We start from the raw sequence: 27,863 nt of genomic DNA, 5'->3' as shown, positions 1-27,863 counted from the left end.
TGTGCTTGGTAAAAGTTAATTTGAGTGCACAGCTCGGTTTAATTAGAAGCAGCTGGGAAAACAAGGGAGGAAAAAAAGGAGGGCAGAATGATGCCATTCCTCGTGCACGACATGCACGTCAGACCAACCCTGATAATCCCGAGATGACACACACACGCTCACGTGCCGACACACAAATACAAAATGTCATCCGCACAAGGCGAGTGAATTAATGGTCCTCATCTGTTTCTACATTGTTTTCCAAATCCCTCAGATGATGAACGCTGCTTGGATTTTTATTCATTGTTGCCCGGCCACGGTGCGCATTTCAAAGCGATCGTTTTGGGCGGCTTTTTGCAATCTCCAAGCAAATCCTAATTTGGAATGGCGTGTTTTATTGGGATTGTGTTGATTTATTACTTTCATCATTCAAATTGTTTCAGAATGTAATTTCTTTTTGGGGTGGGGTGGGGGGGGTGACATTGATTTTACATGGGAGCATCGTTGTGGGGGGATGAATGTGTATAAATAGTTTGGGATGATAAATGGATGGATTGTCCAGCCGTAAGCACAACGACCTCACAGTGCAGAGGTCGTGGCTTCGGCCTCCCCGTGTGGAGTTTGCATGTTCCCCCCGTGCCTTGGGTGGCTTTTCTCCGTGTGCTCCGGTTTCCTCCCACGTTCCAAAAACATGCACAGCAGGCTGATTGAACACTCCAAATTCTCCCTAGGTGTGAGTGTGAGCGCGAATAGTTGTTTGTCTCTGTGTTGGCTGGAGACAGGTTCAGGGTGTCCCCCGCCCACTGCCCGAAGACGGCTGGGATAGGCTCCAGCATGCCCCGCGACCCTTGCGAGTATAAAGAGCATCAGAAAGTAGATTTATGGATGGAAACAAAATGTTTGTTTTCCAAAAGAAGCAGCACAGCGGCTCATTCACTCCCAAAGACATATTTATGTCTTTTCATACTCCACACGTTCAACCCCAGATGTAAATTTGTTTTCAATTTTTCCAAGACTTAGGGTAAAAAAAAAAAAAGGGGGCGGGGGGTCTAGATTTGGCTGGTACTGAATGATTTAAGCTCCCCAGTATCTTAGATGTGAAAAGGAAAATATTCGTGAAGATGAGGGGAAAAAAAAAAATCATAGACTTCAGCAATTCTCCTTTAATGGCGACGGGGGAGTGTCACAATCTGTGAAACGAGCTGCACACATTAGGTGCGCTCAAGTCTCTCCAGGTGTGCTACTGGAGGGGGGGTCTCAGTGAATAGGAATCCAAAAAAGTTGTTGACAGTGCGCTTCTCTTTTCGCTGAAAAGTTTTGGAGCCAGAGTGCTGAGAGTCTAGCGGACTAATTTCATGGTTTGTCTTTTCAGAAGAGAGAAAAAAAAAGAGAGGCTCTTTCAGGACAGGAGACAGCACATTAGACAAAATCAGCAAAGCAGAGGACTAAAAAGGGGCTTGGGAGTGGAGAGCAAAATATATATTATAAATATAAAATATATATATATATATATATATATTATTTACATACTTACATACTTGAGGGTATGTGGGAATTCGCCCAACCAGTCTACATGTGTTTTGTGGACTTGGAGAAGGCGTTTGACCGTGTCCCTCGGGGAGTTCTGTGGGGGGTGCTTCGTGGGTATAGGGTACCGCACCCCCTGATACGGGCTGTTCGGTCACTATACCACCGATGTCAGAGTTTGGTTCGCATTGCCGGCAGTAAGTCGGAATCGTTTCCAGTGGGGGTAGGACTCCGCCAAGGCTGCCCTTCACCGATTCTGTTCATAACCTTTATGGACAGAATTTCTAGGCGCAGCCGAAGCGTTGAGGGGGGCCGTTTTGGGGGCCTCAGTATTACATCCCTGCTTTTTGCAGATGATGTGGTGCTGTTGGCTCCTTCAAACGGGGCTCTCCAACTCTCACTGGAGCGTTTCGCAGCCGAGTGTGAAGCGGTTGGGATGAAAATCAGCACCTCCAAATCTGAAACCATGGTCCTCAGTCGGAAAAGGGTGGAGTGCCCCACATCGAGAGGAGCCAGATGAGGTGGCTTGGGCATCTGATTCGGATGCCTCCTGAGCGCCTCCCCGGTGAGGTGTTCCGGTCATGTCCCACCGGGAGGAGACCCCGAGGAAGACCCAGGACACGCTGGAGAGACTATGTCCCCCAGCTTGCCTGGGAACGACTCGGGATTCCCCGGGGAGAGCTGGAAGAAGTAGCTAGGGAGAGGGAAGTCTGGGCTTCCCTGCTAAAGCTGTTGCCCCCGCGAAAGGCATTCTCAATCAAGAATATCCTCAGAAGAACAAAAAAAAAACCACCAAAAAAAGTGGAGTGGAAACAACGATAGTTGTCTTGTTGTCTCTCTATAAAACATTAACGTCAAATCTTGTAGCTGGCATTAATGGTGAATGGAGTTCGCCTTCTGACAACTCCGTGAAATCTGCAAAGAACTTTCGACACAGCCAAAGGTAGACGCCGCTGCTCAGAGCGCAGGAAGAATGAAGGAGAGGAGAAAATCAGAAGAGAGCTTGTCAAGTCAGAGACGTCGAGACGCCAGCTCGTCTGCGGCGGATGGAGAAAATTGCAAAGGCGAGAGGAAGACGAGGAAAAGACTGCGGAGGAAGCTAAAAAAAAAAAGCGAGCGTGGCGGACTGAGAGAAAGTGTGCGTCGAATAATTCAAAGCAAAAGAACGACAGAAAGTGTCCAAAAGAAGTTCACCGCCGCTGGATAAGTAGGCGGCGGGGTACGGTCCAGCGAGATTGGACCACAGGATTGATTTTGCTGTTTGATTCACATTCATTTTTAGAGATATTTTATTTTTAATTACTATTTTTTTAGGGCGGCCCGGTAGTCCAGTGGTTAGCACGTCGGCTTCACAGTGCAGAGGTACCGGGTTCGATTACAGCTCCGGCCTCCCTGTGTGGAGTTTGCATGTTCTCCCCGGGCCTGCGTGGGTTTTCTCCGGGTGCTCCGGTTTCCTCCCACATTCCAAAAACATGCGTGGCAGGCAGATTGAACACTCTAACTTGTCCCTGGGTGTGAATGTGGGTGCGAATGGTTGTTCGTTTCTGTGTGCCCTGCGATTGGCTGGCAACCGATTCAGGGTGTCCCCCGCCTACTGCCCGAAGACAGCTGGGATAGGCTCCAGCACCCCCCGCGACCCTAGTGAGGATCAAGCGGCTTGGAAGATGAATGAATGAATGAATGAATGAATACTATTTTTTTACTATTTTTACTCGAAAGACTGGAGTAACCACCCCTCTCCCGTTTGTCCAGGTGCCAGTGCCCTGCCCAGATGGAGGGTCCCGAGTGCCAGCAAAACAAGCACAGTTTCCACGGCAACGGCTACGCCTGGTTCCCTCCCATGACGCCGTGCTTCGAGAGCCACATCTCGCTGGAGTTCATCACCGAGGTGCCGGACGGCCTGCTGCTCTACAGCGGGCCCCTGGCGCAGCTGCAGGCCTGGGACCACGAGGACTTCATGGCCCTCGGTAGGACTCAAAGAGGGTGGGAAGGCCTGGGGGGGGTCATCCGGGTGGGGAACATCTGGATCCAAGCGCCGGCCATCGTGGCTGTGCGCAGAAATCAGATCGTTTCTAGATGGATCTCTCGGAATAGTTTGGGAACCATTTGGCATTCGGGTGACGTTTCAGGATGAGCCTGAAATGCGTTCAAACCTTTCCGGGTGAATTTAATGGCACCGTCGCTACGCTTTTGAACGCACGCAAAACGGATACATTTTTGAAAATAAACTTTCTCATCTGAAACGGCAGCAAATTGCACACGCGGTGTTCAAACCATCAACCAAAGCGTGGCAATGAAAGTTGATCGGCGCGCTCTTCTCTGTTGCTGCTCAGCCCAGAAAATGAAAGTCTGTTCTTTGACGTGAAATTCATTTTTGGGAGCTTTAATTCCCCTTTTGCTCTCCACCAAGCGGCGGATTAGGATTTTTCATTTGGGCTAAGCTGACACTCATTTCACTGCATTTAATTCCCGTACACACACACACACACACACACGCACGTTGACGAGCTGCCTGACATTCTGCCTTGTAAGAAATGCAATCCTATTATAAGCATGTGTGTGTGTGTGTGTGTGTGTGTGTGTGTATGTGTGTGTGTGTTTTTCCAGGGCTCACCGGGGTTCATGGTTGGTTAGCGGCAGGGCGACGGCTGACTTGTCGTTGCGTGCGTGCTAATCAGCGCCGGGCGCTCCATGTTTAGAGCTCTAATTAGCTTGTTTCAAGGTTGACCTGCCGCATGTCATGAATCCACTTTCATGATCCAAACGGGGGTGGGGGGGGGAGGGAGGCACAGAAGGTGCATTCTGCCTTATTTGTCGTGATTCCCCACCATCAAAACTTGGAAGACAAAGGTGTGCCTCAAACATGGCCGACCGGCATCAAATGGAACTTCCTGTTGGTTTGACTTAAATAAGCGCGCCGTTAATATTCTCGAATGGACTTCATCTTCATCTTAGGGTGGCCCGGTAGTCCAGTGGTTAGCACGTCGGCTTCACAGTGCAGAGGTACCGGGTTCGATTCCAGCTCCGGCCTCCCTGTGTGGAGTTTGCATGTTCTCCCCGGGCCTGCGTGGGTTTTCTCCGGGTGCTCCGGTTTCCTCCCACATTCCAAAAACATGCGTGGCAGGCTAATTGAACACTCTAAATTGTCCCTAGGTGTGAGTGCGAATGGTTGTTTCGTTTCTGTGTGCCCTGCGATTGGCTGGCAACCGATTCAGGGTGTCCCGCGCCTACTGCCCAAAGACGGCTGGGATAGGCTCCAGCACCTCCGCGACCCTAGTGAGGATCAAGCGGCTCGGAAGATGAGATGGGACTTCATCTTGATTTTGAGTAAGGTCGGACCCCTGCTTTGAAATGTTCAAACCGGGCTGTGAAATTTGATGGAATGGCTTTTGAATTTTGGGTTCTTGGTTTTGAGAGCCCTGTTGATTTTGACTGCGATCTGAAGGAAAAATGGCCGAATTCTAAGGCAAAAAAAAAAAAAACTCTGCCTTGCCTTTGGCGGAAGTATCGCCAGCTGTCTTCGAGCAGTGCAACTCATGAAGATCTGCCGAATATTGTTCCGTGATTATATAAGAGGTGCCGCACCCACAAAAACAAAGAGCGGGCTTTTTGCGTCCTTGGCTAAATACACCCACGACACTGGTTTGTGACCCCAAAAAGTGGCGAAAAGGAGCTTTTTGTGAAAAGAAACAGGAAATTAATTATGCTTCTCCCCCATTCAGTGGTGATACCTCAAAACTATAAAACAATAAAAGCGAGGGTGACAAACTATTTTGAAAGCCAAACAATCATTGAAATAAGAAACTCACTGTAAGTGAACCTGACTCACGGCAGCGACCGGCTGGGCGACGCCCTCCTCCACACACGCTTGTTCAAAAAGGTACTTGAGCAATACATTCGGCGGCGGCAGTTAAACGGTCGGATTGTTGGCCTGTTGACCAACATCAACGTCAACGGCGCTCAATGAGTGAATCGCACGATGTCAAACGAATATGAGAGATTCGAGTGAGCTCGAAGCTACAAAGTCATTTGAATCCTTGCCGAACCAAAACTCTCCCCCATGAATGAAGGCTGTGGCTCAAAATGTGCAGTCGTGCGCATAGTCCGTCGAATCCCTCAATCCTCAAATTAATTAAAGGGGCGAAAACATGAAAGGAAGCGCCAGGAAAAGTGATTGTCTTGGCCTGCTGCAATGGGAGGCGAAACCGAGGTCAGTGAATGCAACATGACCTCATTAAGCTCAGAAAAGAGATGCCTTCAAATGACAATGAAGAAAAGGCAGACTCTTCTACCAGTTGCGTCCATTGACCAGAACGTGAACTGCGTCTTAAAGCGGCATTAAAAAAAATAATAATAATATTAAAACACTCGTTTTCAAGCACGCCATCCTCCCATTGAAGCTCAGGCAGCCATCTTGGATTGATTGGTGATCCATTTGGTGACTCGCTAATCAAACGCAGCGAGATCTTGTACTCACATGAAGGCACCCGAAATAAAAGCAACTCCCATTAGAACGTCGTTGAGTGGGGGCGCATTGCAGACCGTGAAAAGTCCAAGAAGATTCAGCCTCACGTCATGGATTACGGCGACTTATTGACCGATGGACAGACGAACTGGCTAACGGGCTACCTAGCTAACTGGCTAACTACCTCACTGGCTACCAAGCTAAGTGAGTAATTGACTGACTGATGGATGTCCTGACTTTGACCTCCCTGCTACCCACATAACTTCCTACCGTAGTTCCGGACATAAGCGGTGTTCACACGGCAAGATTTGGTCCGGTGCTACGCCGGGGCTGCCCCAGTAGAGCGTTCACACGTGCAAATTAGCTCCGGCGTAGCCCCGGAAAACAGCTTACACCGGACCAAATTTGATCCACCTCAGGGAGGTGGTTTAAAAATTTGCTCCGGAACAAATGCTTGTTTGCAAAGCAGCACCGGTGTAAATTTCCAGGTGTGAACGCAACTGGGTTAAATTTGCTCCAGAGCAAATGCTTGTGAAGAGTTTACGTACGGCGAGAATGCGTTGCTTTCGCACTCTGTCGGACTTCCGTCATGTGTTTGTTTAATAACGACGCAAGACTTGACTGGTAACATCTTTTCCTTTTGTAGGAGACTGGACTGTCTCGGAGTTGTTTGTGTAGTTTGTTCCTTTGTTGTGTGTTCACAGCCCCCCACCCCCATATAATTTATTTTGTGATTTCCTCTCTTGATTTTCTGTTTGGCGCATTACGTATTTGCTTTTCTGAGTGTCATTGACACGTTTTCGGGGGCAGTCAGTCTCGAGCAGAAGGCACGGAGACCGAGAAGGAGAAGGACGTGCCTGTCCAGTAGTCGCGTGAGTTGTGTATACCTTTTAAAAATAACCAACACGACAGCTCGTTTGTTTTCTGTCGTTTTGCTCCGTTGCAGAAACTGCCGTCTGAACGCAAGTGGGGCCGGTGCAGACACGCTCAGCGGCTTTGTACGTGTGAACGCTCCTCACAATTTGCTGCGGTGCAAAATATTCATTCATTCATTCATTCATTCATCTTCCGAGCCGCTTGATCCTCACTAGGGTCGCGGGGGGTGCTGGAGCCGATCCCAGCTGTCTCCGGGCAGTAGGCGGGGGACACCCTGAATCGGTTGCCAGCCAATCGCAGGGCACACAGAGACGAACAACCATCCACGCCCACACTCACATCTAGGGACAATTTAGAGTGTTCAATCAGCCTGCCACGCATGTTTTTGGAATGTGGGAGGAAACCGGAGCACCCGGAGAAAGGCCCACGCAGGCCCAGGGAGAACATGCAAACTCCACACAGGGAGGCCGGAGCTGGAATCGAACCCGGTACTTCTGCACTGTGAAGCCGACGTGCTAACCACTGGACTACCGGGCCGCTCGGTGCAGCGCCGGAGCAAATGTGTGCCGTGTGAACACCCCTATATACCGACTTCCCTACGTAGAGTAACCGACCTGCTTACCTAGCCACTGACACAACTGCCTGCCTGCCAACCTACTTACTTACTGCAGCAACCTACCTACATAATCATCTACCTGCTCAGCGAGCAAACGAACCAATGACTCTGCCGCCTTCATCTACCCACCTACCCGTCCTTCCTTCCTATTTTCTTCATACGTCCCGAGCTCCCTTCCGACTCTCCAAACAAACACCCATATCTCCCGCATCCGCCTACCCCGGCTAATTCCTTATCTTTCCAACGAGCCAACTCACGGTAATCCTCTCTGACTCGCGCTGACTGGCTTTTCTCTGGAAGCAAAGAAGTGAGCAAGCTCTGACATCCAAATTTGAAAAGGTCCGCACCCCGCCGACTTTTTTCAATCTTGTTAAGAGGCGTCAGATTGAAGCGCTCTTCAACATTTGCACTCTTTTGGCCATGATTTAACAAGCTCTTTATATTGTTTTTTTTTCTGCCTTGCAACAACATCAGAGCGAGGCCCATTTGGAATTATAGCGACACTCCATCATTTTTTTTTTTGGTCTTGTCTCTGTGGTTCCATTATGAATTCATTCTCGCCACATTTGTCTGGAACGTCGGTTTGTTCTTTTGTCACAGGAAACGCCTGTGTCAGGAGGCCATAATTACCAAAGAATTTGTCGCCGCAACCGGGGGCCAAACTGCGGCAATTAAAATGTGCCTCACAGTCACAGCGACCACAACCTATTGAGATTTTTTTTTTTTTAATTGGGTACGGGTTGGGGGGACGGGGGGGGGGACAACAGTATCGTTGACTGATGTACTGTAGGCGGCGGAGACTCACTGATTCACTTTGACATGATCTGAGATGCCCTGAAAGAGTTGAGCTGTCTGTTTAGATTCCCGCCAGGAACTTTGGTGTAGTTTGTCGGCAACGCTCAATTTTAAACCAAAGATAACCAAAATCGATGCTGATTAAGGACAGCGTTTGTGTCTTGTCTTCATTTTCTTGTTTTTCTGTTTTTACCAAAACGGACAACCGTGATTCACCGAAGACACTCTTTCTGCGGGTCCTGTTCGTGTGGTTGATGATGATCATTGTCTGCATGCTTTTTGCTTCTCTTCTTGGCTCTGGTGAATCCCGAGGCCCTCCCCAGGTGATTTTGTGTACTACAACCCACTAACCACCTGGACCAAATGACCAACCTGCCTTCTCAACCGGCCACTCACTGATCTGACCGACGAAACATCGACTCAATCAACCTACCAGCGAACACTCCGCCGACCTCGCTACCTACTGACCCGCCAATCAACCAATGGCCTATCTACCCACTCAACCCACTCAACCACCCGTGCACGTTTTTGTCCACTAAGAACAGAATCTTGTCTCATCTGTTGCGCGCCGACTTTCCGCTCGAACAAATTAACTCCTCTATTTGGCCGCCACTCTGCCGCTTTTATTCGTTCCCTTTCTGCCACTCGCTGCGCAGCGTTATGAAAACAAGTTAGAAAGGTGACTCAACTGAGTCAGGAGACGGCATTGAAGAGCTCTCCATCCAGCCGGCGAGACCTCGAATTGATCCTCACGAGCGCTTTGGAAACTTTTCACGTTGCGATAGGCCAGCTCATAAAAGTATCTTCTGTGTGTTTGGAGAAAGGCGGCACGTGCAAGAAAAGTCAGAAGTTGGGCAACAGAGTTAATAGCGGGCAGTACACTTTGCCTCATGCTTCGCTCGAGGTTAGTCTTGTATCTTTCAACTGGAAAACAAACACCAAAAAAAAACCCCTGGAAAAGTACGATATTGTATAAGGACAAAATAAGGACGGTATGTTGTTTTTTTTTTTTACAGTCAAAGTGACTGCGGACGTTGTATCGGTCTGTCGTGGTGAAGAAGGAGCTGAGCCAAAGGGCAAAGCTCTCAATTTACCGGTCGATCTACGTCCCAACCCTCATCTATGGTCACGAGCTATGGGTCGTGACCGAAAGAACGAGATCCCGGATACAAGCGGCCGAAATGAGTTTTTTCCGCAGGGTGTCCGGGCTCTCCCTTAGAGATAAGGTGAGAAGCTCGGTCATCAGGGAGGGGCTCCGAGTCGAGCCGCTTCTCCTCCACATCGAGAGGAGCCAGATGAGGTGGCTTGGGCATCTGATTCGGATGCCTCCTGAGCACCTCCCTGGTGAGGTGTTCCGGGCATGTCCCACCGGGAGGAGACCCTGAGGAAGACACAGGACACGCTGGAGAGACGATGTCACCCAGCTGGCCTGGGAACGTCTCGGGATCCCCCGGGGAGAGCTGGAAGAACTAGCTAGGGAGAGGGAAGTCTGGGCTTCCCTGCTAAAGCTGTTGCCCCCGCAACCCGGATAAGCAGTAGATGATGAATGGATGGATGGTGACTGGTGCCAGGTGAACGCAGCATATCAGGCAGCGATTGCTTCCGTTAGTTGTATTTCCATGACAACATCAAGGAGTTATGTCGAGCATGCGATGTCTACCGACCCGATGGACCAACCACCAACCAACCAACCAACCAACCAACCAACTTACCTCCCTCTCTATGAATCCAGCAAATCACCCACTTGTCAAGATGTCCGACTAACTCTAATTACCTGCTGATCAGTTAACCACCAACTTACCTTGACCTCCCTACCCAACTGAACGATCAGCCAACCATCAAGCAACCCAATCACCTGAAAAACCTGCCCCCCAACCACTCACCTATTTCTCCGTCAAACCATATCATATTGCAACCACCAACCTACCCTAACAAGCAACCAACTACCCTCCACCTACCTACTTCTTTACATACTGTACCTACAATCCACTTGACCAGTCTGCCAGTCCACCCCCGTCTATCGCTCTGCCTACCTTTTTATCGACCCAACTATCCACTGACCTACCCAGTCGTCCATCCGTAACTGCCGCCCTCCATGCCCATAAACCAAACAGCTTGTGGACCAACAAACCACCAACCTACCCAACTACCAACCCAACAATCCGGCCAATTAGCCAACCAACCGGCTAGCAGTTTACCACTCTATCTACCTACCCAAACGTCGACGTATAATAAACGCAATTGACAGAGCATAACTGCCAACGTACCTAGCTACCCAAACACTGACAACCGAATAGCTGGCCACCTGACTGACCGACCGACATAGTACCTTTCAATCCACGACCTACCCAGCCACCTAAAATCTAAATCAACCAGCCAATCAAGCTATCTACCAAAGAATGAATTTCCGCACTGTGAGACCAATCGTCATCCTCTTCTAACTATCCAACCAACTACCAGCGCGCCTGTCTCACTCTGCTTCCATCCCTGCATTACCAGAGTTGATACTAACATTAAAACCGAAATCCCTTCTGTGATTTGTAGCGACCACACAACATGCATCCTCCTGTCTCCCCCTCTCGAATCGAGCTCACTAGTACCACGGGCGGCGGCGAGGTTTGCAACACTTCATTAACTTTTAATTTCCCATTTGAGTAAGTCGGGAGCACGGACAGAGTGGAAAAGAACAACGGTGATGCGGCTCAGCGGGAGGAAAAATAAACGGCGCACGGAAAATGTCAGTCACAGGCAGGTCACGACGAATGAGGATATTTGGTTCAACATGTTGGTTTCCGCAAAGAGAGCGCCTAGTACCACCTTTGAATAGTTGGCCCCGAACCGCTGTTAGATAGCAATTTACCGTCCGCGTCATTCAATGTAGTACCACATTCTGCCACAACATGCCAGGCAGCACTGAGCTCTACAGTACGAGATACGGTGTAATTAGGAGAAGAGGCAGAGGAGGTCCCCAACTAATCTTCAGTAATAATTGTCATTTCCACAGAGCGGCAAGAACATTTGCCTGTTCATATTGCTGTCTACTCTTTTTGTGCAAAATTAGCAAGGTGTTTGAAGATTTACCATGATGGTGCCATTGAGGCACACCTCCATTAGCTGCTCGATGGAATTTAACAGTAGATATTATTTTTAACCGAGTGGGCTTTTGGGAAGGGAAATGCTGTGTGCGTGCGTGCGTGTGTGTGTGTGTGTGTGTGTTTGTACATTTTGTTTAATATTCTTTTTATTTATGAGTTTTACAGTAAACAGAAATAAACAGTTTGAAGTGAGCATACTTTGCCACTGATACGGAGACGGTGAGCAAGTCTTCTTTTCCTTCCCTCAAAATTATGTTGTATGATACTCTCTCCATTTTTTGACAGCAGAAGTGAGAAGCGATGCGAAGAAATCAGTGATGAACTAAAAAGTGGTCCCCACAAATCATATAAACCGGTCTGTGTGTGTGTGCGTGTGTGTATGCGTGTGCGTGCGTGTGTTTGCACATTTTAATGTTTAATATTCTTTTTATTTATGAGTTTTACAGTAAACAGAAATAAACAGTTTGAAGTGAGCACACTTTGCCACTGATATGGAGACGGTGAGCAAGTCTTCTTTTCCTTCCCTCAAAATTATGTTGTATAATAAGCTCTCCATTTTTTTTGACAGCATAAGTGAGAAGAGATGCGAAGAAATCAGTTTAAAAATATGCGCCAGTAGGTGTTTAAGGTGCGCGGGAGGGGTAAAACGATTAAAAACAAACGTCTCTCAAACACAATCTCTCTCTGTTGCGGATTTTTAGCATGTGGATTCAAAATAATTCACTCTCCATAAATGGGAGGGTTGACTGTACGGAAAAATTATTACTCAGTATTTTGCGAATGTACTCATTGTAAAGGAGCTGACCCCATTTTTCCTCACCTTCTCCACTCAGAGCTAATCAGTGGGACCCCCACGCTCAAAATCAACCACGGCTCCGGCACGGTGGTGCTACAGTTGCCTGGCAACATCAATGTGGCCGACCGACGCTGGCATCGACTGGACATCCGCAGCAACAGCAAGGTGGGTCGCACCGCCAGATTAAAAAAAATAATAATCATAATGTCCACTCTCTGATCTGAAGTACGGATCCAGTGGGTAAAAAACACAACGTCATAAAACGAGTCATCATGGCTTCTTGAGATTTCATCATGTGAAAATGTCAACAGCTTAAATCACTCGGTGGGCTTGTGGGGTATTCGTCGTCAAAATCGAATCAATTCAAAAAGGCCATGAAAGAAAATCCCACTATACAAAATTTTAAAAAATAGAAATGAAAACAAAATTCTGTCAAAATCGAATCAATTCAAAAAGGCCATGAAATAAATCCCACTATACAAAATTTTAAAAAATAGAAATGAAAACAAAATTCTGTCAAAATCGAATCAATTCATAAAGGCCATGAAATGAATCCCACTATACAAAATTTTAAAAAATAGAAATGAAAACAAAATTCTGATATCAAAACAAAATATAATAAGACAAATGACATGACATAAAAACGACCCCAATAGCTCAGAAAAGTCGATAAAATGTCTTCAAACTTCCAAAGGCCTCATTAAATAGTCAATTGCCTTCATTATTGGGGGGCCTTATTTCACAATCATTTCACATTTTAATGAATGAATGCACGTTTAATTAAATGTTGAATTCAGTCGCCTTGAAACGAGTCGAATTGTGCCATGAGCCTGACCTGCAATAGAAGTGGAGCACAACTTTCACCCCTGAGGGTTTTTTTTGGGGGGGGGGGCATAATTTGGCATATTTTTGGGGGCATAATTCCAGCCAAAACCCCTCACGAGCGCTTTCAGAGGCCCGTGATACTAACGAGACTCATCGTCGGCTCAAATTCAACCGACTTCATTTTTTTTTCCCCTTCCAACGGCTCCCATTGGCCGGAGTCAATTTGCGGCGAGTAATTTGCATCACATCTCTCATTGCAGGTACGTCACCCTTCAGACCCCGTTTTTTTCATCGCCTTGCTGCCCGCGCGAAGGCGACCTCTTGTCATAAATCCCAGCGTGGGAGGTTTCAATTAGCGTCCCATCAAGGCGAGTGATGGGAGGAATGCTCCAATCCTCCTCTCCAATAGATGCCTTTCTTCAAAGATAGCGTGTATTTCAATGCCCGTAGCCGTGATCCAATTACGCGTAAAAGATGAAAATAGACAGAAACGTCCTGAGGAATAGGAAAACAAGTTTGCAGCGCGAATTTTACGCAAGCATTTCTACAAATAAAGGCCTCCTGTCTAATGGGCAGCTTATTGAAAACAAATAGTTTTTTTTTTTGCCTTCACCTCAAATATTTGACTAAACGAACCCCCTTTGATGAAACGAACACCTCCAGCAAGCCCCATTTAAAGACTTCTTCATGACACGCTAAACAAAATGATTCACGCGTGAGGAAATTAACACCTCACGTCTAAAAGATGCCTGACGCCAGAATTAATCATTAGTTGTGTAATAACTGCTTCACCTAAAATCGAATCCTCCTCAATAACCTCACGACTTCTGAGGTCATTCGATTATAACATCAGCCAAGAAGAATTCAATTATCATCCAATCAAGTCATGGGGCAGGAGGACAGCTGTTCACCTCCGAGGCCCAATGCCACGCTTGCCTGGCCTCATTTTCATGTGTTCCCCCCCCCCCCACCCCCCACACCCTGGTTCGCTTTGATTTCTTTTGAGGCAACCCGCAGGGTCTTTTTTTCACTCGTCTTCCAGCAGCCAATCAGGACACGGCTTTGACTAAATTAGCGCACCGAAACTGTTGCCTCAATCGACACTTAACGAGTTTGAGATTTTACTTTTCGACTCAACAAAGATGCTGCTCTCACTTCATTTGTCTTCCTCGTCGACAATTTAGTCATCTGGCAGTTAAAAAAACAAAACAAGTGAAGTCTTTAGTCCCATCGACGACTTACTTGAAGTGAACCAGAGTGCTGGCTTAGCAGTTGAGTAAACAAATCCCCAAGGGACTTTGTCTCGACACCTTACTTCCAATGAAACGCCTGGTCCTCTCTTGGCAGTTGAAGAAACAAGCTCCCCTCGGGAGACAAGGTGTTTTTCTTATTTTATTTATTTTTTAAATCAGGACTTTTCTATTCATCAGTTAATACACGCCTCACCTCAAATAGAGCGCCCTTACAAAAGCGTTCCTCCGATAAAGGCCTCTTCTCCAACAGACCCCTGAGTTTGAATAAACTCCTCCTGCTGCCATTTCAAATATTTTAGGTATTCATTAGTTTGCCCTTTGCAAAAAAAATAAAATAAATGCCTTGCCACAAATAGACACAAGGAGTCAGTAAAAATGGACGTTTACACAAACATTTGTACGAACAAAGGCCTCCTTGGCAACAAATGCCTTACTTCAAATCAACTCCTCATACTTAATACCGCGGGCAATGATTGAAAGAAGTAAGTCGTTTACTTTTGATTTTGACCCCACTCCCCATTCATAACTACTGATGAAATTCCTCGGTTCATATTAACACCTCCTCAGTAAACACATAAAATATCAGGCGGTGTGTGTTTGCACTCTACAAATGACCCTGAACACTCCTGTGGAACTCATGAAAAAAAAAAAAACCCAACGCCTCACCTTAAATAGAGAACTCCTCAGTCCTTCTGTCTCTCTCTGTCTCAGAGTAGAAGCTCAAGTACCGTCGTGTGTTGCGGAGTCTTTAATTGATGTCAAGTGTTTAAAAGGCTGGGTTTTGTTCCCAGTTGCCATGGTTACGGCTCAAGAAGGAAAGGTGGATTTAAAAAAAAAAAAGGGGATGTCTTTTGTAACATTTGTATTTATTCAGATGCCTTTGTTGCACCGCCTGTTTTGCTTTTTTTTCTGCGAATGAACACTGATGCAACTAAATTGCAGCTATGGGCATATGAACAAGTGATGAAATGCAGAAACATCATTATTATTCATTACTCGATGGCCATTTGTATAAATATTAAAAATTATCGATAACCAATGACATGATTCCATGTGTTTTTTGATCAATCCGAACTCTTACAGTGCCGTGTGTGATATGAGGGCTTGAAGTCTTGTCAGATTGAACCTGTCTGGAAACCTCAGCATAAAACATTTCCCCTGGAAGCCCTCACTCACCATTTCACAAAATCCCCGTCATATTTTAAAACACAGCTCAACTCAACTCAACAGTATTTCTCGAGCACTTTTAAACAGCCATCGCTGCATACAAAGTGCTGTACATGGAGCAATTTAACATATACAATAAACAGTAAAACAAATCGGTAATAAAGACGCTAGAAAGCACCAAACAGTAAAACCAAGAACAAATCTAAGTCATGCTGAGTCGAATGCCAAAGAATACAAGTGAGTTTTGAGGAGGCTTTTGAAGATGTAAAACCTTCAAAGTCCTCATTTGAAGCCGCAACCATGTCTTGAAGCCATAAAATTGGCTCATCCTTCCTCATTCAAAAGCCCAACATGAGGCGCCAATCTGAAAGCCTCACCATTGATTGAAGCCCCAATTCTATCTTGAGAGCCCAACCCTTGTTTTGCGACCCAAACCCTACTTTTAATCCTTCCTTCAAAACCTTCTTGCTGTCTTGCAACCACATTTTGAAATCCACCTGAATTTGAAACTCTAGCCTTGTTTTGAATGCCCTAACTCGGGCTTGTAACTCAAATTTAAAAGCCTGTTTTTTTTTTCTTCCTCTCCTCAGGAAGTTCGCTTCACCCTGGATCGCTGTTCGGGGGCGGCCGTCACAGAAATGGAAGGTCTGGGAAGTTGGCTAACCACCGAGGACCACTCGTCCTGCGAAGTGACCGGCACCACGCCCAACACCGACAGGTACGCCTCCCATACTGTATTTACTGTAGAACTTGTATGACGAAGGGGTGTGGCCTCGTGAGTGATCTCAGAAGCCCGAGTCTTGTTGTCCAATTAGTCAGCGCGTGAGCGTCTGGACGTGAGCTGTGGCCCACAGCTACTCTTTGCGAGTATTCTCATTTTCTATTTATGTTTCACTGTTTCCTGCCCACGAGCCGTTTTCACTGCCACTTTACTCGAGTGATGGCATATCTGCAGCTTACGCATACTAAAGTTTCTGCTCGCAAACACAAAACCATGAAACGGACCAAGCGACTCGAAATAACCCGAAGAACTCAAAAGTTGAGGCGGATGTAGGGCTCGTATAATAATATGCTAAGTCCTGTTAATATTGACTTTGCAGATACCTGAACACAAGTCAAGTGTTGCAGCTGGGCGGAGTCAACGAGGACATTCCCTACATTTACCCTCATCTTCAGCACAAACACTTCACGGGATGCATACGCAACCTCGTTGTGGACAGCAAGGTAAAAGGGACAAAAACAACACTTACACAAGTCAAGACCGTGACGCGAAGAGTCAACACCAAGTAAACAACTTTCAAGTGTTTGGGACAGAGTCGAGAGCAAGACTTGGAGAAGTTGAGGCCAGGACTTTGAGGAATTGACACGGACAAGACAGATAAGACCAATGCTCAGACGAGTCCAGTTTGAGTCGAGACCCTGGTTTTGCGGGGTCGAGACTGAGTGGACACCATGACGTGGAGGGGCTAACAAGAAACGGATTCAAGACTTTGAGGCGGACAAAATATGAAATTGGAACACAGCATCTGTGACTGTGAGGCAGTGGCCACAGGTTCCATGATAGTTTTTTGGAAAAGTGACGAGAGTAAAATTCTTCATAAGCTCTCTCTTCCCAATTTGAGTCACGGGAGGGCTTGGAAGTGTTGAAGCGAAGTTCCACGTCGGGTCTTAGTTGAAATAGGGAGTTCTTCAAGCGGCGTCGCATGAAAGGCTTCTCTCTGGACCTCTCATCATTCTGTCTGAGTTTCAAGCAGCCTCTCCAATCTCTGAACTCCGGCAAGGAGAAATGAGAACTGTCTGCCTTCCTTCTTTTTGCTTTTCACGGCCCGCTCTCTCTCGCTTGTCTTTAATGCCCGTCATCTGCGTCCCGCAGCTCTACGACCTGAATTCCCCGGCCGACTCGCAGTCCAGCTCACCGGGCTGCCAGACCACCGACGGCAGCTGCGTCAACATGGGCTACCCGTCCTGCGGACGCCGCGGACACTGCCATGGAGAGTGGGGCTCCTTCAGTTGCCAGTGTGTGCCCGGATACAGCGGGCAGCAGTGCGAAGAGGGTAAGGGCAATGTCCCACCATGGACCTTTGAACGGCTGGCTCCAAAGTACTCACCCTGACCATGTCAAGTCAAGTCAAGAGTATTTCTGGAGCACTTTCAAACAGCCATCGCTGCATACAAAGTGCTGTACATGGAGCGATTTAACATACACAATGAACAGTAAGACGAATCCGTAATAAAGGCGGTAGAAAGCACCAAGCAGTAAAATCAAGAACAAATCTAAGTCAGAGGTTATGCGTTGAAATAGTAGGGATAAAAATACAACGACTACTACGAATAAAACTGGTAAGTCGGGAGGGCTCGGTCAGAATGAAGGAAGGATAAGCCGCTCAGTCGGCAGCTCTTCCAAATGTTTGCTCTGTTCCAAGTAGTTTTTCTTTGGTGGGATACAGTAAAGACGCAGACGAGACTTGGTGTTCCCCCATTCATAGAGTGACTCAACTCAACTTGTTCTGTTCAAGTTTTGAGAGATCCTTGTTGGACGTCAAAGCAGGAACAGAAATGATTGAGCACTCATCACTGATCGGTGGCAGTGAACCACAAAGTTAAAGATGTAAGACATGACGGCGACGGAAAACAAATCCTGGCAGAGGCGCTGACGACAACAACTGGCCGTCACGCAAGGCGTCACTTCCAAAATAAACGCCAAGACGCGGCCACGGCGTGACAACGACAAAGGGAGGAAAGGAAAGCGTGAAAATCCAAGACAATGACAAAGAAACAAGACAGAGGAAAAAAAGGCCCCTTCTCGCAATTCGAGACCCAAACCTTGCTGTTGGGGTTTTGGGTTTTTTTCCTTGTTGTTTAGTTTTTGTCTCCAGAGAATAGCTACACAGTGTTAAGCCTAGAAGTCTTTCCGTCCAAGTAATATTTGGAAAAAACGTCAATGTACCATGAAGAAGCCTAGTAGGTTACTCAAAAAGATTTTTTTCTAAGATTGAACTGGCTGAGCTTGTCCGCCGCCCGGGGTTTGGCGTAGCGTTAGCATTTCTGGTTCATGGGAGAGCTCGAGCGTGTCATTCTTTTGACACGCGAGTCGGTAGCCCACCTTGCAGCGGGCAAGCGTGCCTTGTTGACCGCATCGCTTTCGCTCAAGGCTGCTTCGAGCGACGTTTTTATTCATACTGTGCCACGCGGTGGTTCTCCTGAATAACTTGAGGGCAGAGGAGACATCGACAAAGTCTGAAAGTCATTTTTTTCAGTCGGTTCCAAAAACGGCTAGAATCGGGCAGAAAAACACAACCAAACACAAAAAGCTCTTTCCGCTCGCTTTTGCCTATTTATTTTGATTTTTTTTTTAAGATGAACTTGCAGCAGACAAAAACAAACCACCAAGTGTGCGATTTTGCCTCCCAGCAGGACGCTTTGGCCTCTTAAGCGTGCCAGAATAAAAGAGGAAGTGGAAGTTGCCACGGTTTGGAGATCAGAGGCGGGTGTTGCGCGAACTCACCCGCGGGGAACAAAAATCATCAACAACATCTCCATCTTTGCTGTGTTTTCCCTTCCTGGGATGTAACATGTGCAGAGGTTCCCGAGTACTCCTTCGACGGCCACAGCCACGTGCGCTACCAGCTGGCCTCGCCGTTGCCGGCCCGCAGGACGGCGGTGCAGATCCTGGTTCGAACCCGTAGGCACAGCAGCACCGTGCTCAGCCTGAGCTCCAGAGAGCAAAGCGAGTACCTTCGACTGGAGGTAAGACTTGGCAACAAAGCCTGCTTATCGTTTCCGGTGGTCCAAGTTGTCAACAGTATTTCTGGAGCACTTTCCAACAGCCATCGCTGCATACAAAGTGCTGTACATGGAGCGATTTAACATACACGATAAACAGTAATACGAATCGGTAATAAAGGCGGTAGAAAGCACCAGACAGTAAAATCAAGAACAAGTCAAGTGAAGTCAAGAGTATTTCTGGAGCACTTTCAAACGGCCATCGCTGCATACAAAGTGCTATCCATGGAGCGATTTAACATGCCCAATAAACAGTAAGACAAATCGGTAATAAAGGCGGTAGAAAGCACCTAACAGTAAAATCAAGAACAAATCTAAGTCATGCTGTGTCGAACGCCAAAGAATACAAGTGAGTTTTACGGAGGGCTTTAAAGATGGGCAGCGAGGAGGCTTGCCGAATGTTCAGTGGGAGGTCATTCCAGAGAGAGGGACCAGCAACAGAAAAGGCTCGATTAAGTCCCATGCCGAATCAAAAGCCAAAGAATCCAAATGACGAGTGTGAAGGATGGGCAGCGAGAGGAGCCTTGCCCCAACGTTCGTTCCAAGAGAGGGACCGGGAACGGAGGAGGCTCGGTTACCCCCTGAGCCTCCGCTTAGTTCTCTGGGACTTCTAATAAGGTCCAATCCACAGACCTGAGCCGAAAATGGGTAGGAGCTCAGAGAGGTAAGGTGATGCGAGGCCATTTCAAGATTTGGAAACGTAAAAACACACAATAGGATCTCACAAAGTGCTCGACATGAGTAGGAGTGATGTGCTCCCTCTTACGAGTAGCCGTCAAGAGGCTAGCAGCAGCATTCTGGAGCAACTGGAGACGCTCCAAGGAGGATTGGCTGACTCCAAAGTCAAGTGCATTACACTAATATGACGAAGGCACAAATTACTGTTACCAAGTGCTATGGAGAAAGGAGAAGCTGGACTTTACCCGTTGGCAGTGTGGAATCGTTACTGGTCGCCAGCGTCCCAAGAAACCTTCTTTTGCTCACTTCCAGATCCTTCTTTCGAGGTGCTTCTTTCATTGACATTCTCCGTCAAATACACCACCAATGTTTGGTGAAACGTTGTGCCACTCGCAGATTTTGTTGCCTTTGAAATGAACACCGTCGGAAACACTCGTTGAAATCCCAAATCCGGTTTGAAAATCCCCCTTTAGAACACCTAGCTTGAAACCTCAACCTTGACTTGAAGTCCAAATGCTTATTTAAAAGCCCGACTCTAATTCTGTCTTCAAGCCCTCCTTTCGCGGCCTAACCCTCTCTCTCACTCTATCTCTCGAAACTCTCAGTCGACAGCCGAACCCTTCACCTTCTTGTCAGGTGATGAGCGTACTTTAAAACTGTACCTAGCCCTGGCTGTAACGGCAACTTTGAAACACAGCCCTTTGTTTCAACCTCCAGTCCTCTCTTGAAACCTAACTCTGAATCCATGAATCTAACCCTGCCTCAAGGTCCTAATTTGAAACTGCCTTTTGTTCTAAATTGCAATCCCAACTCTGGCCTGAAGCCCAAATTTGAAACCCATGACCCCCGGCTTGATGGCCTGTTCTGAAAGCAGCTTCACATTTCAGCGGCCAGAGCCCCGCAGCGGGACTGTTTACTCAAGTCAACCGCACCTTCTTCGCCGCCGCCGCCTCCTCCAAGATGAGACGCAAACACGCACTCGTGCCAGGGGAGGGAGCCGGCAGGAGTCCAGCTCGTGCTCGGCTTTCTTTTAATTGGGGCTAAAAATCAGGTGGTTAAAAGCGGGGGCCCAGTGGATTGGAAATCGAATTAATGAGTTCACTGCCGAGCTTGGAAAATGAGCGGCGCTGAGACTTTGGGACAGCGAGGAGGAAGAGAGACGGAATGAATATGAGGATGGCCCGCCTCAGCGGGAAGGAAGGCGATTCATGCAGCAGCTGCGCAAGTCACACACTCAACTCAATTTGGAAGCCCCACCCTGGCTTGCAACCTTCGCCTTACCCTCACTTTGAAACCTCCAACGTTGAAACGTGTTGCTGTTGTGATCATTCAAAATGTAATCATTGTTTCGGAGAAAATGAGTCAGCCAAAGTCATCAAACTGTTGTTGCTATGTCTCCCAAATGAAGTTTGCTTGAAGATGCTAAATGCATCTCTTTTAGGAAATCATCTATAACATTTTGAAAATGAGCCTCTAAGCGTGATTGCTTGGCCGTTGCGGGTATATTTTCACAAAGCAGGGACACTTAACAACTAAAATTATATATATATGTAAATAATCGTCGGCTCACCCCTCGAGTGGTGTCCGTCCCTCATTCAGCTCGGGTCCTCTACGTTGATCTACGTCCCAACCCTCATCTATGGTCACGAGCTATGGGTCGTGACCGAAAGAACGAGATCCCGGATACAAGCGGCTGAAATGAGTTTTCTCCGCAGGGTGTCCGGGCTCTCCCTTAGAGATAAGGTGAGAAGCTCAGTCATCCGGGAGGGGCTCAGAGTCGAGCCGCTTCTCCTCCACATTGAGAGGAGCCGGATGAGGTGGCTTGGGCATCTGATTCGGAGGCCTCCTGAACGCCTTCCTGGTGAGGTGTTCCGGGCATGTCCCACTGGCAGGAGACCCCGAGGACGACCCAGGACAGGCTGGAGAGACTATGTGACCCAGCTGGCCTGGGAACGCCTCGGGATCTCCCGGGGAGAGCTGCAAGAAGTAGCTAGGGAGAGGGAAGTCTGGGTTTCCCTGATAAAGCTGCTGCCCCCGCGACCTGGCCCCGGATAAGCGGTAGAAGATGGATGGATGGATGGATGGATATATGTATGTATATATATATATATATATATATATATATATATATATATATATATATATACATATACTGCATATTATTTTTTTAATTACCAAATTATAAGAAAATGGCCCAAAGAGTTGGTTGGCACTGTCCAACCTTTGTCTGTTTCGGCCACGTCGCTCTTTTGTGAGGCTGATTCATGGGCAAGGTCCTGTTTTATTGGTGTCCATGATGACCAGTTCAGATGCACTGGTCATGTGCACTTCACCATACACACACACACACACACACACACACACACACACACACACACACACACACACTCATGATACAGTTTGTCTGCCTCCCGCTTCCTCGCAATAAAGCAGCAAAGCGGCGTCGTCTGTTTTCGCGTCGGCCGCCCACACCTCTCTCATGTCTTCCTCTCTCATTCGGCTGCCTGTTTGTGTGGATGATACAGGAGAGGAGGAGGGAGAAGAAAATTATGCACAATGGCACATTCGGAGGAAGCACTTTAAAACGAGGACAACCGTTCAGTTCTCCAAAAATCGACTGCTCTTCTTTTTATCCTCAAAATGAAAGCTGACAGATGTTTTTTCATGCTGCTAGCATGTGTTAGCATGTGTGTGTTTGGGTGGGTGTGTTTGTTTGGGTGGGTGTTTTAACAAAGCTGTCAGTATAGACATATACAAGGATAGACAAATGTTTGTGTCTGCTTTGCACCGCAAAGCACGTGTCTGAAGTATCGAGTAGTAGTCACAGTCATACTTGAGTTCAACACGCTTTTGGGCGTCGATGTTGCACCAAAATTTGGAGTGAAGTGAAGCATTCTACAAGTGGACAATTGCTCATTTGGCAACGGAGCTGTGTTCATCCCGCACATTTCATGCATAAGATAACTCAATGTGCTTCACGAAGCAAGAGGCAAAAGACAACATTTCAAGGCAACCGACAATGTTATTGTTATTCCATTTGCGTGCAGCATGACAGCTAAATGCAGCTTCACCATGTTTGCTTTGAACTCTGGGCTCCATTAGTTGACCCTGGTCTGCAGCCTTTGATGGTATCAATGGCTCCTTGTTGTCCAATCAGATTTGTCAGGGCTTGCTGGGCGTGTACTACAACCTCGGCGACGGCGACTACAACCTGAGCGTGCCCACGTACCGCCTGGACAACGGCGAGTGGCACCAGGTGTCGCTGGAGCGCCACGACAACGAGATGACGCTGCGGCTGGACGGCGGAGGCGGCCGACGTGAAGTGACGGGGGCGCCGGGGCGCAGCCGGGAGATCGTCATCGACCCCACGCTGGTCATGCTGGGCAACGCTTTCCCCTCGGCCCTGAACAAGAGCTTCCAGGGTGAGTCATCGTAACGGCGGCCATTTGTGTTGGATTTAAGACACTGATGCTGCTGGACGGGTAAAAATATCGAGGCCGGCTAGTCGTCGAATGTTGCCGCCGTTCTTCGCCCGCACTCAATGACAGAAAAATGAGCAATTTCGTCAACATTGAGTCCAATCTACTTATGCAGCCCTCAATCTCAAAAAGGTCTTCACCTGCCCCCATCTGACAAGTATTAATGACGTCCCATGATCCTAACTCACAGGAGGGCAAAGGAAAACTCCCCAAATCCAACATGTGCAGCGCTGTCACCTACTGGTGGTTGTGCGTCAGTGAAGTTGTTTCCGAGCTTGGAATTTAGTGGTGCGGCACCAGAAATCCATCGGAAACCGTCTTTGACAAGTACTGTTCATGGAATAGTGGTAATTAAAAACGTCCGCTTCAAATTGATATAATAATTGATAATCTATCTACAAAATGTCATTTGCCCCAGCGAAACGGGGTTCAGGGCCTGTGTTTTGTTGATTCTGTGTATGGCGAATACCTCCCAAAAAGCGATTTTTTGAGACGTAAGAAAATGAGTACAGAGCTACTTCCTCCTTTTTTCGGGTAGCGTTTATGCGACTGAAAGTGGAGTAAAACTGGCCACGCGCAGATAAAAGCATGTTTTTGGGCTTATGCTCCTCGTACGCTCGGCATTCTTTTAGATGCTGGAAATTGCGAGGGAAGGAAAAAAAATGTAAACAAAGCAAACAATGTGGTCACAGCAGACTGGTCAAAGCTGCAGAGGAAACTGGGTGTGAAATTCATCGGCTGCGAAAAGCTAGCCTCGCGCATCGCACGCGCGCACACACAAGTCGTGTTTCATGTCAGAACGACACACAAGAAGCAAAGAGCTTATTTTCCCCATGCATCCTCCTACTCAGGTTTTCCAACGTCTCCCTGTAGTTCCGGTCTCGGGCGCAAACAAACGACACGGGAGTGTGCCCGTCTTTTTTTCCCAGCTTCAGGATTGAAAATAAGATGTTTCAAGGATGGAAGGCAGTCAGTTTTTTTTTCCCCCAATCTCTTTTGCTCACATTTTTTTCCTGGTAAACATGCACCGATCGGGTGAAACTTCTCATCAGTAGAAATATGTTTTGTTTCAATATTTTCTATGTATCCCGCAAAAGACACTGAAAAAAACACTGGCAGTTGTGATAAATGTATTCCTTGTAAAGGAGGCGAGAAACTACACACACGCACGCACATACTTCTGACATCCTTGCATGTTTCACCTACTCAATGAACAATTTGCCCCCCTCCCGCAGGCTGCATGAGGGATCTGCGTCTGAACGGTCGCCACCTGCCGATGGATATCCAGAGTACACGGGAAGGCGTGTCGCAGATCAGCGCGCAAGGCCTCACTCCGGGTTGCTCTTCCGACTCCTGCAGGAGGAACCAGTGCAGCCCCCCTTTCACCTGCGTGGACCTGTGGCGAGTGCACGAATGCAGGTGGCTTCAACGTAGCATGCTAACACTCTGCGCGGAAGCATAATATCCGGTCGCGATAGGTGGAATGCTAACATGCTAGGGATGGGTACACGAACATAACAGTAACATGTTAACAGTGGGTTCGCTTACAAAACCATAACATGCTAACAGTGAGTACCCCAACACAACAATATCCTGATAGCAGTGGGTGGGCTAACACAACAATAACATGCTAACAGTGAGTACGCTAACACAACAATATCCTGATAGCAGTGGGTGGGCTAACACAACAATAACATGCTAACAGTGAGTACGCTAACACAACAACATCCTGATAGCAGTGGGTGGGCTAACACAACAATAACATGCTAACAGTGAGTACGCTAACACAACAATATCCTGATAGCAGTGGGCGGGCTAACACAACAATATCATGCTAACAGTGAGTACGCTAACACAATATCCTGATAGCAGTGGGTGGGCTAACACAACAATAACATGCTAACAGTGAGTACGCTAACACAACAATATCCTGATAGCAGTGGGTGGGCTAACACAACAATAACATGCTAACAGTGAGTACGCTAACACAACAATATCCTGATAGCATTGGGTGGGCTAACACAACAATAACAAGCTAACAGTGAGTAAGCTAACACAACAATATCCTGATAGCAGTGGGTGGGCTAACACAACAATAACATGCTGACAGTGAGTACGCTAACACAACAATATCCTGATAGCAGTGGGTGGGCTAACAAAACAATAACATGCTAACAGTGAGTACGCTAACACAACAATATCCTGATAGCAGTGGGTGGGCTAACACAACAATAACATGCCAACAGTGAGTACGCTAACACAACAATATCCTGATAGCAGTGGGTGGGCTAACACAACAATAACATGCTAACAGTGAGTACGCTAACACAACAATATCCTGATAGCAGTGGGTGGGCTAACACAACAATAACATGCTAACAGTGAGCATGTTAGCGCCACAATGATATGCTAACATGCCAGTAGCGGGCGCACCAACATAGCGGTGGTTCCCCTGGCATACAGCGTTTCAACTGAGAATTGATTAATTGATAACATAAAAAAATGCTAAAATGTAGAGAAAGTAGGCAAATCGATAACTTTATAGTCAGAAATGTGTTTTGTTTTGTTTTTTTTGGGTGTGGGGTGGGAGGCGAGTTGCTCTTTGATTCTAGCTTCCTTGCGCCACTCGGAAATGGTCCACGAGCAACTTGTTCTGCCGCTGTGTACTCGTTAAAAATGAACAAGGATGTTTTTATTTTGGATTCTTTTGGTCAGATGGTGTCCCAGGCTTCTCGTGCGCTTTCTTTTTCTCAGTTCTCCTCGTTCACCCTCGTTTTCTTCTTCCCCCTCCTCGTCTCGTCTCGTAATCCTCCTCCTCCTTCTTCTTTTTCTCCTTTTCCTCCCATTTGGCCTCATCCTGCTCGCTCTCCTGTTTCTTGTTCTCCTCCTCTGTCCTCCCACCTGCGGTCCTCCAGCTCCTCGTCCTGATTTTCCTTCTCCAGCCCCTCTTTCCTGGTCCTTGTCGTGGTCTGTGTTCTCCTCCTTCCCCGTCTTTTCTGGCCCTTTTCCTCTTCATCCCCCCGCTCCGTGCCCATCGTTGTCCGTCGTCCCCCTTCAAAGGCGCCGTAGCCGCTGGCTCAGGCGAGCTAATGAGCTACGTTTCCGTCTCTTTGCTTTTAATGTGTCCCGCCGTGTGATCCGCTCCGGCGCGTGTTTTTTTTTTTTTTTTTTTGTCCCCCGCCCGCGGCCTCCTTCAGTGTACCTTTTCATCCAGCTCCTCCGCGACTCTCGCAACCACGTCTCCGTCTTGACCCCCGCTCGGCGAGATGAAGCGCCGCCGCTAAGTGCTCTCTTTTTGCTTTACCAGCCACTCGGTCGCCGGTTATCAGGCGTGCTGGGACGAGCGTTTGCATCATCAAGCCCTTTTTCCTAAAATGAGTCCAGAAGATACGGCTTCGTATTTGACAATGCATTTATCGCATCGCATACTTTTGTTACTTTATTAACAGTCAATCATCTGAAAGACGATTAGCATTGTTGTTCTTTAACTAGCAAGGCTACACATTTAATACTTAATTTTAAAAAAATTCTAAAACATACGACTTGATTATTTCCTTATGCTGTTTATCTTTTTGTCTGGGGTGTTTGAAACCAATGACATCTCAGCTTTGTACGCAGTTACCGGCGTATTTAAATTTTTATTTTTGTTAATGCATGCAACCTGGAAAGAAAACTCACACGAGCATCAGGCGCGTAAACGTGACTCTGTTTACGCGTGGATGTTTACGCTCAAAATAAACACCTAACGCCAATTTTTTTTGGGGGGGGGTAGGTGTGGGCGGGAGGGGGGTTCTTTTTCAACACGGCGACAACCCAACGCCTGATGAAAATTAAAACGTAAAAAAAAAAAAAAGCGTAGGAGTCCTTTAGCGCACCGTCTGCCTTTTCCCTCACGAAGTGAGGCGACGCGATAACGAGGCTGTAAAGCGTTAAGTGTCATTGATAAAGTCTGCTAATGACGCCGGGAGCTGCAGACTCCATTTAAATCAGACATTTTTCTTTTTTCTTTTTTTTTCTTTTTTTTTTTTGTTGAAGCATTTCTGGGCAGAGAATGTGCATGCATAAAACATGTTGGTTTGTTGCCACTTGCGAAAGTGGAATGTTTACGCTCAGATCTCATTAGCGACGACATCTCGCTAACATCGCCGCGCGAGGTGATTGACGGTCGCCGGCTTTGTTGTTGTCCGTCGGGGTTGGTCTCGCCGTTGATGTCGGTGATTCTGCCGGCCTTTGCTCAGGTCAAAGTCAAAGGAGGTTGTGGTTCAAATTCTTCGCAGATTGTTTTTTTTTTTCCTCAATTGAGCAGTCGATTTCGTTCTCCCTCCGAGTCAAATTTTGCTTTTTTTTTAACCCTCGTAGTCCACCGCTTGCGATAAATGTAAAATGATGTCTTTGAATCAAAGGCAAAGGCATTCAGAAAAACACGAGAGAGCTGAAACTTATGGGGGGGGGTTCTAAAATGGCCTAAATTTCATGACGTCACCGGCTGATAATTCTCAGGCATTGCAGCAATAATAAAAAAGGTTTTG

General features: G+C 47.3%; 1 protein-coding gene across 1 annotated transcript in view; it reads left to right on the top strand.

Annotated features, from left to right (window-relative positions):
• si:ch211-186j3.6 (neural-cadherin) overlaps positions 1 to 27,863 on the top strand; it is a 197,455-nt gene that overhangs the window by 155,884 nt on the left and 13,708 nt on the right. The window contains exons 28-35 of the mRNA XM_052062613.1: positions 3,259 to 3,473; positions 12,187 to 12,314; positions 15,985 to 16,112; positions 16,495 to 16,618; positions 17,268 to 17,448; positions 18,975 to 19,141; positions 23,013 to 23,277; positions 24,570 to 24,753. Coding sequence (XP_051918573.1) covers positions 3,259 to 3,473; positions 12,187 to 12,314; positions 15,985 to 16,112; positions 16,495 to 16,618; positions 17,268 to 17,448; positions 18,975 to 19,141; positions 23,013 to 23,277; positions 24,570 to 24,753 — 1,392 coding nt within the window. The remainder of the gene's footprint in view (positions 1 to 3,258; positions 3,474 to 12,186; positions 12,315 to 15,984; positions 16,113 to 16,494; positions 16,619 to 17,267; positions 17,449 to 18,974; positions 19,142 to 23,012; positions 23,278 to 24,569; positions 24,754 to 27,863) is intronic.

The sequence above is a fragment of the Hippocampus zosterae genome, chromosome 4, assembly GCF_025434085.1.
Source record: "Hippocampus zosterae strain Florida chromosome 4, ASM2543408v3, whole genome shotgun sequence".
NCBI classification, from domain to species: domain Eukaryota; kingdom Metazoa; phylum Chordata; class Actinopteri; order Syngnathiformes; family Syngnathidae; genus Hippocampus; species Hippocampus zosterae.
The sequence above is the reverse complement of the archived record's forward strand: the minus strand, read 5'-3'. Positions and strand labels throughout refer to the sequence as shown.